This window comes from Oratosquilla oratoria, chromosome 17 (genome assembly GCF_046742065.1).
Source record: "Oratosquilla oratoria isolate Oo_2021 chromosome 17, ASM4674206v1, whole genome shotgun sequence".
Taxonomy (NCBI): Eukaryota; Metazoa; Arthropoda; class Malacostraca; order Stomatopoda; family Squillidae; genus Oratosquilla; species Oratosquilla oratoria.
This window is the reverse complement of record NC_134793.1, coordinates 35,000,380-35,017,547: the sequence shown is the minus strand read 5'-3', so window position 1 is coordinate 35,017,547 and position 17,168 is coordinate 35,000,380. Positions and strand designations below refer to the sequence as shown.

Sequence of the window (17,168 nt, the reverse complement as noted above, 5' to 3'; positions counted from 1 at the left end):
ATGCGAGTATTATTACGTCACGTCGTACGGCTGGCATTGGCTGCTGCTCGCGAGATTTTTAAGTTCCGTACTGAAAATACATATTATAGTGTTTGAATATGGTAAAAAGGATAAAAACAATTAAATAAACTACTGTACATGTTTAATAGGCTATATTCAGTATCTCTAGTGGTTAATATACAAGTAAGCTAGGTACAGTGACCACGGAACAGAGTGATACACAAATTGGGGATCGACTTACGATGAAATCGTCTTACGATGGCTCTATCGAAACCTAATGCCATCGTAAGTCGACGTTTACCTGTACATAAATACAGCAAAGGCAACGGTCCAAAGTTTTTTTCCAGAGTGATCTATGAGAGGAATCAGGGACTGGTGCTAGCTGTTGTGGGGCTGTGATTTTTTTACTCAGTAGAACTCAAGGCAACAGTTATTATATATTATCAAGGGGAAGCATCAGCAAAAAAAAGAAAAGAAAAATCTTGAAATTTGTTCGTTTGTAATTTAATTACTCCTGAAATCTGCTGAGTTTTCTGTGAAACTGCCATTTTGATACTACAAGAAGTTTGATTATCCTGCCTGAACTCTCTGTCACTCATCCAAACTGCGCATGGCTTTAACTTTTTCTTTCTTTTCGTGTCGCAACTAGCCTGGCCCATAGGTGGGTCGTGACATGGGCCAAGGGGAGATCTCCTGCTGACTCGAACTTCCCCAGTTCCTTCACCCATCAATTTTGTGGGTGTATATGTACTCTTTATTTCACTTGTCTGTGTACCCTGAAGATGGCTTAGACAAATGCATTTTACAGTTATCATTCCCTTCATTGTTTTCAGTATTTTTGCTGGTTAATGTGCTTTCCTGTTTTATTATTACCATGAAATAAATGTTTCATTAATGAATTTGAGTGTCATTCCCAGAGCACTCATTTTCTTTTTTCCATCAGCAAACGAGTAAAAGGGCGAAAGACACCTGTGCGCAGCTTCTACACAGACATCCTATGGCTGGCCAATTATTGGGGTTGTGATGAAGGACCTCGGAAGTAAGACTTAGAAAATATCTTTAACATTTGTACTGTATCACTGATTCTTTCATGTTCTTAAAGATGTCTTTCCAGTTGGTATTGGGGGGTGGGGGTTAGGGAATGGTTATATATAAATGATGTTTTGATGCAGCCCAAAGGGATTTCTCTTTGTCTTCTCTTTTTCTGCATGAGGGACCAGAGAAAGGTTGTCACCAATTAAGTGAAACAGCCTTGTTGTGAATGTGATTTGTCCTGCTGCATTGCTTCTAACCCAGGGGAATGGGCAGGATACAGGGATGACCCATCATCCATGAGGAGCTAAGATGGGAGGGAGGAAAGGGTAGTGGAATGGGTGGCGATGGGTTCCTGCCTAATGACTTGGCTACTTCCCTTGTAAGGGAGAAAAAGACCTTGGTATATAGATAGATAAATCAATTGAAATGTTGTGGAAATGAGAACCTGATTTGATGACATAGTCCTAGAATTTTGACTTTTTATGTCACAAAATCCACCAATCAGAGAAGGCTAGGATGGTGCCACCTTACTAAGGACTTTTTGAATCAGGGAATTTAATGTAGTTTAGTAAATCCTTACTACAAATTGACTCAGCTAGGCAGCCTGTAATCTCCTTCACTCTGACCTCACATCCAAGTAGCAATAATCAAAGTCACTCACCCAGGAAGTATAACTGGTACCATGAAATTGTGCTTTATAAGATAATTTTTTATTTGAATATAATTCATTAATTGTTACTTTGTTTTTAGGTACCACCACACAGGACCAGTGAGCTCTATATATGCTCTCCGTGAAGCTCTCGCCATTGCTTGTGATGAAGGTTTGGAGTCTTTGTGGAACAGACATCGCCTGTGTTCAAAAAAACTTTCAGATGGCTTGGCAAATCTTGGCCTTGAAATGTTTGTGTCTGATCCAGCAAAACGGGTACCAACAGTCAACACCATCAAAGTTCCAGAAGGTGTAGACTTTATGAAAGTTATTAAACATTTCATGTCAAAGTAAGTATTAAAAACTAACTCATGTTTTATTGACTGTCCAGTAAGGTATTATATATATTAACCCGTTGAATTTTGCTGAAACTGTCATATAAAAAGTGCTCTTCAGTCAACCTGTTGCCTTAATCTATTCAAGATTTGTATCAAATCTTGTGAATTTGAAAAGCTAGAAGACAACATCGCTTACAGTAGTCTAGACTTCCCTAATTCAACAATGTGTCTAATATTCATATAGATTTAACTTCTCTTAGTTTATCATTCACCTTCTCAATATATGATGCAAAGGAGATTAGACATTTGGGGATTTGAAAAATAAAGATTTATAACCTAAGAAGTTTCTATTCAAATGAACTCGCTTCAGTTGTGTAGGTGTGACAGGGACTTTAGGTATGTTTGCTGAAGATTCACAGCTCCCAGGTAGCCAGTAACAGCCACTGCATTGGCCCACAAGTTACTCAGGAGAGAGAAATTGCGTTGCTGTCTGGGTGGGGGATTGAGGGTGAGGGAGTATGTATGAGAAATATATTGACACAGCCCAAAGGGATATCTCCCTGTCTTCTCCTTTTGTGCATGAGGGGACGGAGAGAGGGGGGTCGCCAAATTAACGAAGTGGCCTTGCTGTAGATGTGCTGTGTCTTGCGACACTGCTTCTGACCCAGGGCAGTGGACAAGATGCAGGGATGACCTGTCATCCAGGAGGTGCCAAGATGGGAGGGAAGGAAGAGGATGGAGGGGATGGAATGGCTGGGAGGGGTTTCTATGCCTTTTTCTTTATGGCTACCTCCCTTGTAAGAGGGAAAAAAAGCCTTTGGTATATGCCTGTATGTCTGGGTAAGGCTAGAGCAGGGCATTGTAGAGAGTGAGGCAGTTTGATTCTGTGGTCAATTTTAGTCTGTTGGACCATTTTCAGTGTCAGGTGATGCCTTGAACATACTCATGCCAGTTTGGTTCTTGTTTGTCAAAGGAAGGATTTCTCAATTGGGCTGACATCTGAGGGAGTAATGTAAAATATGAAGTCTTGGAGTCAATCAGAGTGGTGCTTGTTTTGTGATCAAAGTGTGCATGTATTTATGTTTGACGTGTGATGCTAAGATGGGAGGGAGGGTGGAGGGGTGTGGAGTGTTTTCGGGGATGAAATGGGTGGGAATGTTTTTGTGCCTTGTCCTTTTTGGCTACCCCCCTGGTAAGGGGGAAAAAAGCCTTGGTATATGTATGTATGTATGTGTGTAGGTTGTTGTAAATACTCGAGTAATGTGTTACTGCTGGTTATTATATGGTAGGGAGAGGGTTGCCATATGATGAAGTAGTGGGGGTAATCCAACTAACTGTTGGGCCCTGCTGTTGAAGCACTGTGCCTCACTGCATTGCCTTTCACCAGAGCAGTGTGGCAGGAGACAGGGATGACCCCATGAGGTGATAAGTTGGGAGGGACAGTAAATGGGTTTTGGATGGGTCTGGGGTGTATGTAGGCATTGAATCGGCCACCCACCTTTTTATATATGTACATAAACACAAAGGAACTACCCTACCCTTCTCCAGCTCATGTCTCCACATCCCTTCTCATATGTGGAGTGCTGACTGCTCATGCTCTTTGCAATCAATACTTTAAGAGCTTTTGTGATACAGTGAGTCCTCCTTATACGGTAATTCTTTATCTGGTAAATTCACAGTTACGGTATTTGGTAATTACTACCCTCGATTCTATTTGCGGTAAGAAAAATTCACAGATACGATATCCGCTGATGTTTTGGAAGTAAAATTTGATATTTTGAAGAGGAAAGAGCAGGGAGAAGGCAAAGCTTGTGTTCGGTATACGGTAATTTCAATTTGCGGTAAGGTTTTCAGGAACGCATATGTACCATATAACGAGGACTCACTGTATCTCTAAAGTCCTGGGTCATGATTTTTTTTTTTTTTTTTTTTTTTTTTTATTCTCTTCAACATGAGTCAAATTCTCCTGATGTACAATGATGCGTCACAATACTCGCATTTTAAAATATAAAGTTATAGCTGTTTTACTTGTTCTCTTTTACTCTGAATATTAATAACCACAGAAAATGGGATCAGGCCAGTTCACAGAATATGGTGGTCACTCATCTACAATTACAAAATAAATATAATCAAGATGCCAATCCTGGCAGCCTGATGTACCCACTCGCTCCTTATGACGCCAACGTAGGTGTGATCATATCAAAGAGGTTAATCACTTCCATACAATGATGCTTATGTTGGCATCATGAAGAGCAAGTATGTATACAAGGATGCTGGTGTCAACATCTTGATTATATTTAGTAATTGTAGGAGGAATGGGTGGGGGGGTGGGGGGTGAGGTAGTATGTGTGAGTAAATTTTGACGCAGCCTGAAGGGATTTCTCCCCGTCCTCTCCTTATATGCAAGGGGGGACGGAGAGGGGGGGGTCGCTGATTAAATGAAGCGGCCTTGCTGTGGATGTGCTGTGTCTTGCGACACTGCTTCTGACCCAGGGCGGTGGGCAAGGTGCAGGGATGACCCGTCATCCAGGAGGTGCTCAGATGAGAGGGAGGGTGGGAGGGGTGTGGAGTATATTTAGGGATGAAATGGGTGGGAGTGTTTTTATGCCTTTCCCTTTTTGGCTACCTCCCTTGAAAGGGGGAAAAAGCCTTGGTATATGTATGTATGTATGTAATTGTAGCTGAACAACAGGCTTGGTTGTATTTTTTACAGTTATGAATATTCAGGCTGAAAGAAAACAAATAATACAGCTGTAACTTTTATATTTTATACATACATACATACATATACCAAGGCTTTTTTCCCCCTTACCAGGGGGGTAGCCAAAAAGGACAAGGCACAAAATCATTCCCACCCATTTCATCCCCGAAAACACTCCACACCCCTCCACCCTCCCTCCCATCTTAGCACCTCCTAGATGACGGGTCATCCCTGCATCCTGTCCACTGCCCTGGGTCAGAAGCAAGTATTTAAATGCATCATCGAATCATCGCACATCAGCCATCCGATGCTGTGCATGAAAATTTAACTCATATTAAAGAGGTTTAGACTGGAAACTAATCTCGACTCAAAAAAAGAATACTGTAATGATCACTTTGAACCATCCCTCCATTTGCTGCCTTCCTAAACTCTTGTATCATATCTATGACTCCTCTTCTTCAACATGATATTGTCCCCAAAGGTAGAAGCACTTTTTATTGGCAATGAAGTACAATACCCTCCCCATTTTCCCTCCAGTTTCTCCTCCCAAATTTCTTCCCCTTACATCTTTCCTTCTAAGATAAAAGGGAGGGTGGAGTGTATTTAGGGATGGAATGGATGGGAATGGTTTTATGCCTTTTTCTTTTTGGCTACATCCCTTGTAAGGGGGAAAAAGCCTTGGTATATATCTTTCCTTCTCCCAACTTTAACCTTCCCCAGCATTACCCCATCCCAACTTTCCATCTCACCAATCCCCCTTGGCTTTCTGCCTCCACTCCCCCTCCCTCAGATTTCCTTCTTTATTCCCCTTTTCCCCCTCCATTTTCCCTTTCCCCAGGTAATTCCAGGTAATGCTCCTTTCCTCCCCTTTCTGTACTTTTCCCCTCTACCCTTCCCAGGTTTCCATCTTCACTCTCTCTTCCCCAGCTGCAAATGAAATTTAGCCCTTCTAGCAAATATCATTAATAGATTAAAAAGTGTAATGAGAAATAGACATTTGGTATGGGTGCCAAGAGGAGATTGTATGAAGGGGTGATTGTGCCAAAAGCACTGTATGGGGCAGAAACATGGAACATAAGATAGGAAGAGAAAGGTAGTTTGAATGTGTTTGAGATGAAATGCCAGAGAAGTATGGTATGGGTTATTAGGCTAGATAGAGTGAGAAATGAGGAGAAGAGTGTGGTGGAAAAGGAGCTGGGAGATAGGATTGATGAAAGAGTACTGGGATGGTTTGGACACATGGAAAAAACGAGTGAGGAAAGATTAGTAAAAGAAGTGTGGAAGGCAGAGGTGGATGGAGTGAACATGAGGGGGTGACCAAGGATGAGATGGATGGATGGGGTAAGAGGCATTAGAAAAGAGGGGGATGTCTGTTGAGGAAGGAAGAGAAGACAGAAGATAGAGATGAATGGAGAATGGTTGTGTATGGATGATACTGTGATGTACGTAAGGGAGTGGGTGGGAGATGGGGGCAGTTAGGGAGTATGTGTGAATGATATTTTAACACAGCATGATGGGATTTCTCCCAGTCTTCTCTTTTTCTGCACGAGAGGATGGAGAGGGGTGTCGCTAATTAAATGAAGCAGTCTTGCTGTATTGCTTCTGACCCAGGGCACTGGGCGAGATGCAGGGATGACCCATCATCCTGGAGGAGCCAAGAAAAGAGGGAGGGAGGTGTGGTAAACGGGAGTGGAGTACATGGGGATGAAATGGATGGGAGTGGATTTATGCCTTTGACTTAGGCTACCTCCATTGTAAGGGGGAAAATGCCCTTAGTATATGCATGTAATATATATCAAGAAGACATGCTTTATTATCATTCTAGGTACAGAGTTGAAATCAGTGGTGGCCTTGGGCCGTCAGCAGGCAAAGTATGGCGTGTGGGGCTCATGGGCCACAACTGCACAGAAGATAACGTAGACTTGGTGCTCAAGATCTTCAAGGAAGCTCTCGCAGAAGCAGGAGTAACAATGAGTAAGCTGTAAGCAAGGCTGTGGTCACTGGGCATTAAGGTTCTTGATCATCAAATTACCTGGAATCCTGTCATATCTTCAGGTTCTCTATTAATATTTTGTGATGTTGAAAGTTGGATGGTTGTGTTCTTCAGATACAGGTTAAATTTATAACCTTGCAGGATAGTGTACCTCAAATTTTTCCAGGCATTAAATAGAGATAAGTAGTTATACTTTTTGGTGGAAAATTGTACTTTATCAAGAAATTTGGCTTTATTATCATAATTTTCCTCCTTCATTCTTATAGTCAACAAAATGTAAACTTATTGAATGTGTGAACAAGTGCATAACATCAGATTGACTTGATCTGTAAGCCATAATGTTACTTGGATGCCTTTTCACAGCGGGATCACCTCTCCTCAAAGGGAGACAAACCATTTCAACTGTTCCTCTCCCAATGGGGGAAGTGCTCTCATGACAGCCACTGGTGTGTTGTCAGTCTGCTGCCATGTCATTGGGCTGTCACTTTTGTGAGACCCTTCCATTGGGAAAGCAATAACTAAGGTGCCAATCTTTTCTCCAGCTGAGCCAAAACACCACCACAAAACACATGCACCCACGTACATATCACCAGGGGATTTTATGTTCAGGAGGTGGTCTGACCCATGTCTCCTTTTTTATTGATGTTTGCTGCTGGTATAGAACAATAGCTAGGATAATCAAGGATCCATCACACCAGTACCTCATGCACACAACAGATAACAATTAGTGTTGAGATCTCTGACTGGAACCAGTTAAGGTAGTGTTTCCTTCATTTCTCTAATGTTCTAACACTTATGCCTCAGGCAGATCAACAATAACATCATAAACTGTTCACTGAAACTGACATCAAATGAGGAAAGACTAACATAAAAGAGTGGGATTAACAGAGCAATTGGCCCACCCTCCCCATACATACATACACACATACATATACCAAGGGCTTTTTCCACCTTACAAGGGAGTTAGCCAAAGGCATAAGTCCACTCCCACCCATTTCATTCCCACATACTTCACACTCATTCACCATCCCTCCCACCCTCTTTTCTTGGCTCCTGGATGACAGGTCATCCCTGCATCTTGCCCACTGCCCTGGGTCAGAAGCAATGCAGCAAGGCCACTTCAGTTAATCAGTGACCCCCCCCTCTCCATCCCCTCTTGCAGAAAAGAGAAGACGGGGAGAAATCCCTTTGGGCTGCATCAAAATATCATTCACACATACTCCCTATCCCCCACCTACTTCCTTCCATGCATCACACCATCACCCATACACAACCATTCTCCACCCATCCCTATCTTCTCTCTTCCCCTTCCTTCCCCAACAGACATTCCCCTCTTTCCCAATGCCCCTTTTACCCCATCCATCCATCTCATCCTCTCAATCAAAACCCTCCCAAAAGCCTTCCCAACTACACTCAACAAACTGATCCCTCTGAAACTACTACACTCACACTTGTCCCCTTTTCCCATGTAAAGTAGAACTATACATGCACTCCTCCAGTTCTCCAGCACTACCCTCTTTTGGACAGACATTAAACCCCTTCCATACGGTGCCGCACACGTAGGCGTCATGGGGAGCGAGTGTATTCGCGAGGCTGCCATATCGGCGTCTTGATTATATTTATTGTAGTCACCCCCTCCATAATGACATTCTTTCTAATTCTTTTGTAATTGCATTTTCTATGGTTATCAAAATTCACGGGTGAAGAGAGAACGATCGATATAAGCGGTGACTATATTTTATGATGCGAGTATTATTATGACACGTCGTACGGCTGGCATTGGCTGCTGCCACCGAGATCTAAGTCCATGACGCCTACGTGTGCGGCACCGTATGGAAGGGGTTAAACAACCTCACCAGCCAGTCCACCATCACTGCACCTCCCATTTTAGACACTCCATAGTTGGTAATAATTGTCACAGTTGTCATTATCAATAGACCCAAGCCTACCCAGCCCATTTAGTCAACTTCAGCCATAATGAGATGAAGTGGGTCTTAACTCAGAGTTCCCAAGATTCTTGGTCCTGAAATCCATAAACAAGGAATCAATAACAAAATTACCCAAAGAGAAACCTTAACAATAAAATTAGGAGGTTAGTATGACAAAATCAAAGCTTTGATAACCCTGGCAGACACCAAAATCCAAACAAAACCTCATAGAACATTTAACACAGGTGTGGGTATAGTCCACATTCCACCACTACAATATCACACACAATAAATAATGGAAAGAATAGTAAGATGATCAAAGGAATAGGAATATATTGGTTTAAGAAAATCATAAATACTACATAGATACCCCTACACTAATAGTAACCCTCATTCAACCCCAACATCCAACTTACCTAAATGTAGGTTATACAAGATATTTAGTAGAGAGGTATTATCCCGTCTTATGCCACTGCTTCAACTGCCAGCACTTTGGACAGACCAGACTGCAATGTCACCACCTCGAAAGTGTATATGCAAAATGCTCAGCCCTTGCACATAGTGCCCCATGCTCAAACCCAGCCAAATGTACAAACTGCACTCAAAATCACTAGATCATCCTGAAACTGTATAATATATCCATTTTTATGAACCTCTCATGATTCTGCAAGACCGGTTAAATAAATGTAAAATCTGGTGCTAAAATGAAAGACCAAAATATGTTTCTCTTTGAGATACATTTCACCATAATGACAAGATTGTCGTTAAACTTTTTGTTATTGATTGTTACTAATTTTCTGAATAAAACTTTTATGCCATATAATACTGGAACCATTCCATAGATAATGATGAAATGTAAAACTACTGGATGTAATACATTTTTATTGTTTTACCACTTGTTTGTCGTGCAATCTTGTTCTTGTTATTTTGTAAATATGTGGCTTTTGGTAAATACATAGATTTATATTATGACAGTTTTTTTACATTTACTCCATAATGAAATGTGTATAATTTTTTTTAAGAACAGGGCCTGTGGAACCCATTATATCATTCCTTGAATTTTAGGTATTAGGGTCTCTACAGGCACAGTAGAACCTCAGTTCATAACCACAGTCCATTCTAGAAAATTGCTCCAGAACTGATTTTGTTGAGGACAGAAAATGTCTACTGATATCCTGGATGCAACTTTATCAGGATATTTTTCTATAAAACAGGTTGGTCAAGAACCGATATTTTGGTTGACTACCAGAGCAAAAAATTCTCCCATTTTTTGGTTGGGAACTGATTTGTTTGACTTGTAAGATGTTCTACTGTATTTTGGGGACCAATACCCCAAATTTTTCTTTATTGATAATGCTCCCCAGTACCCCATGTACAGATTGACCTCTCATTAACGGACTAAAAGTGGGGTAACGGTGTCCGTTGATGTGAATAATCTGTTGATTTGGAGTGGTTTTTGGGTGGCATAGTGATTGCACAGCATTAAACAACAGCACCAAAAACACAGCTAATTAACGTCCGTTAATGAGAGGTTAATCTGTACACAGAGGGAGTGGGGCTCTGCTTCCCCCAGAGGTGCCCCCCCCTCCCTCCCTCTCTCAAATAAAACTTATTCTGGCACCCCCTTGATACACATGCCTTGTATAGGCTATCTTTAAAACTGAGTGAATGGAGAATTTTATTTTATTCATTCCTTATTATTATCCTCATGGATGATGGGCCATCCCTGTATCCTGCACACTGCTCTGGGTCAGAAGCAATGCAGCAAGACACAGCACACAACAAGGCCACTTCACTTAATTGGCAACCTCCTCTCCATCCCCTCATGCAGGACAAAAAAAAGATATGAGGAGAAATCACTTTGGGTGATGGATGGGGCATGGGTAGGAAGTGGTTATGTATGAATATTTTCATGCAGCCCGAAGGGATTTCTCCCCATCCCTTATTCTGCATGTAGGGGGTTGCTGATTAAGTGAAGCTGCCGTGCTGTGAATGTGGTATAACTTGTTGCATTGCTTTTGATCCAAGGCAGTGGGTGGGATATAGGGATGACCCAACATCCGTGAGGAACTAAGATGATAGGGAAGAAAGAGGTGGATGGGAGTTGAATGGGTACTTTCCTTTTGACTTTGTTACCTCCCTTGGTATATAGATATATATACCCCTTAGTATGAATGATCCCTGTGGTTTGTATTGGTTTGGTCACTAATAGGAAGATTGAACTTGTCAGATAGTAAGAGAAATTTGACAGTGACAGAATATACTATCAGTCTCAGTCACTGACTTAGCTCTAACACCCTGGAGGAAGTTCAACCCAGAGAGCACCATACAGAGGTGGTTCGGCAACAATTGGTCTAATTGGTCTTCCTCCAAGTGTCCTGTTTCCAATTCCTGTGACCAGGTTTTGCCTACCTCTTCCTGGGCCAAAGGTAAGGTGATGATAGTTGCAAAACTATTGAAACAAGATTCTTAACAGGCACAAGACACCTAAAGAAGAACCTCCCCATGAAATACCTTCTTCAGGGTTAGGATTGTGGCTATAGTGGCTGGGGACTATCACGCAGAATGGATGCCCTTCCTAGCATTGGTGCCATGACCTGGGTTTGAATTTATGCATTTTACCTCCCACACCTATCTAATAAAATGGGGTAATAGAAATATAAGAGGACACAGAAAGAAAATCAAGAAAGGCAGTTATAGAAGAGACCTGAAAAAGAACAGCTTTCCCCACAGAGTAATAGACATTTGGAACAAGTTAGATGAGAAAGTGGTGTGTGCAAAAACAATACATGAATTTAAATACAGTCTAGATAAAACGAGATATGAAGACGGGACACCACAAGCATAGCTCCCCTTCCCGTAAAATACACATAGGTAAATACTTGTTGGGGGTGTGTGTGCGTGTAAGGTCATAGCATTACAAAATATAAAGTCACTGCCGTATTACTCGTTCTCTTACTCTGAGTAACAATAAACAGAAAATGTAATCAAACCAGTTTGCATAATCTGAGGGTAATTCATCTACAACAACAACAAAATATATAATCAAGACACCGATGCCAGTATCCTTGTGTATCCACTTGTGCCTCATAACACCTATGTAGGCGTCATCATACTGAAAGGGAGAATAGTAGTTGTTGCCTCCAATTTCACTGGCTGTAAACCTGCAGTCCTACATTGATGAGTAAATCTCCTTGGACTCTGGAAGATCTCTTCAGGAAGAAACATACTGTTTCCTCTGTTATATCAGTGTCTTTTTCTGTCATCAGCTGGTTGAAGAAGCAGAAGGAAAGGAATAGTTGCCAGTTGGAAAAAGGGGAAGAAAAGTAATCAAAAGTTGTCAAGAAAAAAATATTGAGCCCAAACTAGAGTCCCCAGAGACTGTACATCTGTCTGTGTTTTTTTCAGACAACCCCAATATGATCCACTACCGGCTCCGGTGCTTGGCCTTCAAGCCAAATATTCCATCAATCAATCAATCCAATATAATCCACATTATATGATCGTGACCCCACTAATCTATTTGCATATGTGCTAATATATATGACTAGTTTTTGACTGTAAAAAGTAGGGGACAAGTATAATAAACATGTATGTAAGAAAGGTAATGTAAGGTTATAAAAGATAAAGTTAACATCATTGAATTTTATTATAGCAATATGAATTTAAAAATTTAGCATACAAGATGTCTTGCCGACCCCAGAAAAAACACTCAGCGACCCCAGGGTTGGGAAACAGTGCTCTATATATATATATGGAGGAGGTGGATAGTTTTAAATACTTGGGTGCGAATGTGGCAGGAAAGGGAGGAGTGGGGGTGGAGGTAGAATGTAGATTGAGAGAAGTGAGTAAATGCCTTGGTGGATTAAAAAGTGTAATGAGAAATAGACATCTGGGAATGGATGCTAAGAGGAGGTTATATGAAGGAGTGATTGTGCCAACAGCACTGTACAGGTCAGAACCATGGAATATAAGAGAGGAAGAGAGAAGGAGTTTGAATGTGTTTGAGATGAAATGTCTTAGAATTATGATAGGGGTTACTAGGCTGGATAGAGTGAGAAATGAAGAGGTGAGGAGGAGAACGGGTGGAAAGGGGGTTGGGAGATAGGGTTGATGAAAGATTATTAGGATGGTTTGGACACATGGAAAGAATGAGTGAAGAAAGATTAGTAAAAGAGGTGTGGAAAGAGGGAATATGAGGGGGGCATCCTAGGATGAGATGGATGGATGGGGTAAAAGGGGCATTACAAAAGAGAGGAATGTCTGTTGAGGAAGGACGGTAGAGGACAGAAGATAGGGGTGAATGGAGAATGGTTGTGTATGGATGATGCTGTGATGCATGAGGGGGAGTGGATGGGGGGTGATGAAGTATGCATGAGAAATAATTTGACATGGCCCGAAGGGATTTCTCCCCATCTCCTTTTCTGCATAAGGGGACGGAGAGGGGAGGTCGCCAAATTAATGAAGCGGCCTTGCTGTGGATGTGCAATGTCTTGTGACACTGCTTCTTACCCAGGGCAGTGGACAGGATGCAGGGATGACCCGTCATCCAGGAGGTGCCAAGATGAGAGGGAGGGTGGAGGGGAGTGGAATATGTAGGGGATGGAATGGGTGGGAGTGGTTTCTATGCCTTTTTCTTTTTGGCTACCCGCTGTGTAAGGGGGAAAAATCCTTTGGTATATGTATGTATATATATATATATTTATATATATATGCTGGGACATTGTGACAAGTTGATGAAGGTGGAAAAAGAAGTCATGGGTCTAGTTCTGAGTTTGAGTTTATTCCTAACCGGTTTCGCTCTGTGCTTCTTCAGAGGAATGTGACTGGGGTGAAGCTGGCACTATACATAGACAGAATAGGGCCACATTCCCTCTTTGGAGGTGGGCTCTGTTTGATGTTTTTAACACAGTATACAATGATTTATAATTTTTGTAATGTAGCTATTTAAACAATTTTTGTAGATTTCAGATACAGCTCCAGTGTGTGTGAAATGTTGTCCGAGTGTGTAACAGTGTAAGTAAAAATGAGTGGTGTGAAAATGTGAAAAACCCAAAAAAGTCACAGAATAACTTATAATAAAATGATAACATAGCCAGACAAAATGAAATAGAATAAAATAAAACAACATAAGATATTATAGTTTAACAAAGAATACCCTAAAAAAATATTGATACAATTTTACATATGTAATACAATAATAATATAAATAACATTGCCAGACAGAATGAAAATAATGTAATAACTTGAAGTGATGTAATGTCCTATATAACATCTCATCGTATTTATTGTATGACATAAGATATAAATTAAGAATACACAAAAAAATGGGAATATCATTTTACATAAAGTAATGTAATACAAATATTGGAATGAAAAATAATGAAACAAAATATTTATAAACTGACCGGCATCAAGCCTACAACCCAGGAAGTGTGGACATTTGGGTACCAGATAGAGTTCCTCACACTATGTGGGCACTGTTCTGGGGCATGTACTTATCGCTACGTATTTAGCTGTAAATTTTGCCCATTTCATAACCCCTACTTTTTTATCAATGTTGGTATTGGTGGTTATGTATAGGGCTTCAATCACCTTCATTTGTCTTTTTGTTAAACCTTTCTTCATTACCTCTGCCTGTTGCCAGTTGGTAAGATGTCCTTCTTGCTCCACATGGCCCACCATCACGTTTAAGAGGCCGTGGTATCTTAAGTCAGCCTTGTGCTCTCTTACCCTGGCTTGTAGACCCCTGTGGCTCTCACCGTAATAGGACTAATCACAATTGCCACGTGGGATCCTGTATATGACGCTGAGGTCGTTCTTTTTGATGTTGGTGTTATTAATTGTTTGATTCTCCTTCCCATATCATTCACTGTTACCAGTCCTAGTGGGCATACAGCTTCCCCCAGTGCACGTGAGAATTCTGAGTCCGGTACGACTAGGTACTGTTTATCCTGCCTCTTTTCTGGGTCTCTCCATTGCCTGATGTTCACATATATATATATATATATATATATATATATAATGTGTATATATATAGATATATATAATGTGTGTGTATATATATATATATATATATATAATGTGTATATATATAGATATAGATATATATATACATACATATACCAAAGGCTTTTTCCCCCTACACGGGGGGGTAGCCAAAAAGGAAAATGCATAGAAACCACTCCCACCCATTCCATTTCCTATATATTCCACTCCCCTCCACCCTCCTCCCTCCCTCTTATCTTGGCACCTCCTGGACGATGGTCATCCCTGCATCGTGTCCACTGCCCTGGGTCAGAAGCACATACACAGCAAGGCCGCTTCATAAACTCGGCGACGCCCCCTCTCCGTCCCCCCATGCAGAAAAGGAGAAATCCCTTCAGGCTGCATCATTTTTTTTTTCTCATACTTCCTCACCCCCCATCCCCCACCCACTCCCCCTCATGCATCACATCATCATCCATACACAACCCCTTTCCATTCACCCCTATCTTCTGTCCTCTCCCATCCTTCCTACACAGCACATTCCTCTCTTTTGTAATGCCCCTTTTACCCTATCCATCCATCTCATCCTAGGATGCCCCCTCATATTCACTCCTTCCACCTCTGCCTTCCACACTTCTTTTACTAATCTTTCTTCACTCATTCTTTCCATGTGTCCAAACCATCCTAATACTCTTTCATCAACCCTATCTCCCAGTTCCCTTTCCACCCCTGTTCTCCTCCTCACCTCCTCATTTCTCACTCTATCCAGCCTAGTAACCCCTATCATACTCCTCGGACATTTCATCTCAAACACATTCAAACTCATTCTCTCTTCCTCTCTCATGTTCCATGTTTCTGCCCCATACAATGCTGTTGGCACAATCACTCCTTCATATAACCACCTCTTATCATCCATTCCCAGATGTCTATTCCTCATTACAATTTTTAATCCACCAAGGCATTTACTCACTTCTCTCAATTTACATTCTACCTCCACCCCCACTCCTCCCTTCCCCGCCACATTCGCACCCAAGTATCTAAAACTATCCACTTCCTCTAGTCTTTCACCCTTAATGCTCACTTCCAGCCTGCTGTCACTCTCTCCCCTTGTACATCTCATCACCTTACTTCTGCCCACATTTATCTTCAGCTTCCTTCTTTCACAAACCTTTTCAAACTCTGTCACTAACTTTCTCAATCCCTCCTCTGATCCTGCTACAAGCGCAGTGTCGTCAGCAAACAGCTACTGGCTTATTTCCCACTTTTCTCCATTTTCTTTAACCATCTCCAACCCCTGACCCACTACTCTTGCATTCACCTCTCACACCACCCCATCCATGTAAAGATTGAACAGCCAGGGCGACATAACACATCCCTGACGAAGTCCCACCTTTACCTCAAACCATTCACTCTCTCCATTTCTAATCCTAACACAAGCTCTAATACTCTCGTAAAAGCTCTTGACTGCTCTTAACAGCTTTCCTCCTATCCCATAAATCTGCAGTACCTCCCACAGTGCCTTTTCCAGATCCATTAAAGCCCAAAAAACATCCTTCCCCTTTCCTATAGCTTTCTCACATGTCTGTCTTACCACAAAAATCTGATCTACACAACCCCTACCTCTCCTAAACCCACACTGCTCCTCACCAATTACTCCCTCTGTTCCTCTCCTAATCCTCTCAATCAAGACCCTCCCATAAGCCTTCCCAACTACACTCAACAAGCTGATCCCTCTGAAACTACTACACTCACACTTGTCCCCCTTTCCCTTGTAAAATGGAACTATACAGGCACTCCTCCAGTCCTCCGGCACTCTACCCTCTCTTAAACAAACATTAAATAACATCACCAACCGGTCCACCATAACTGTACCTCCTTTCTTCAGACATTCTGCATGGCATCCATCCAACCCAGATGCCTTACCTGCTCTCATCATCTTAACAGCTGCTTTCACTTCATCTTTCCCTATTTCTCCTCCATTTTCCTCACTCATCACTCTCATTTTCTTAGCGCTTCCCACTGCAACTACCTTTCCCTCCTTATCCTCCTTCATATTTAGCAACTCCCTAAAATACTCTGCCCACATTCTTCTCAGTACATTCTCTTCCATTATCATCTCTCCATCTGCACCTTTTACCTTTTCTTCTCTACTTGATTCGCCTCCTCTTCATCTTTTAATTTCTTTCCAAACCACCTTTTTATTGCTTTCAAAATTTTCTGTCATACTCTTACCCCATTTCACATCTGCTCTCCTCTTTGCTTCCTTTATCTTATGCTTAACTTCCCTTCTCTTTACTTTGTACCTCTCATACGATTCCCTCGTCCTAATTTGTAGCCAGTCTATGAATGCCTGTTTCTTCTCTTCCACACCCTTCTTTGCTTCCTCATCCCACCACTCACTACCCTTCCTTCTATTTCGCCCCGCCCTCCTTCTTCCGCACATCATCTTTGTACACCTTATGACTCCCTCCTTGAACCATCCCCATTCCTCCTCCACTCCTAGTTCTACTCTATCCTTCACTCCCTCCCACTCCTC

At 41.7% G+C, this 17,168-nt stretch overlaps 1 protein-coding gene across 5 annotated transcripts in view; it reads left to right on the top strand.

Moving 5' to 3' along the window:
• The window catches only part of Agxt (Alanine-glyoxylate aminotransferase), a 35,268-nt gene extending 27,138 nt beyond the window's left edge, over positions 1–8,130 (top strand). For all 5 annotated transcript variants that reach the window (XM_076200931.1, XM_076200932.1, XM_076200930.1 and 2 more), the window contains 3 exons: positions 944–1,039; positions 1,786–2,034; positions 6,549–8,130. In XM_076200931.1, the coding sequence (XP_076057046.1) occupies positions 944–1,039; positions 1,786–2,034; positions 6,549–6,708 (505 nt within the window). In that variant the 3' untranslated portion in view covers positions 6,709–8,130. The remainder of the gene's footprint in view (positions 1–943; positions 1,040–1,785; positions 2,035–6,548) is intronic.
• Positions 8,131–17,168: the final 9,038 nt, after the last annotated feature.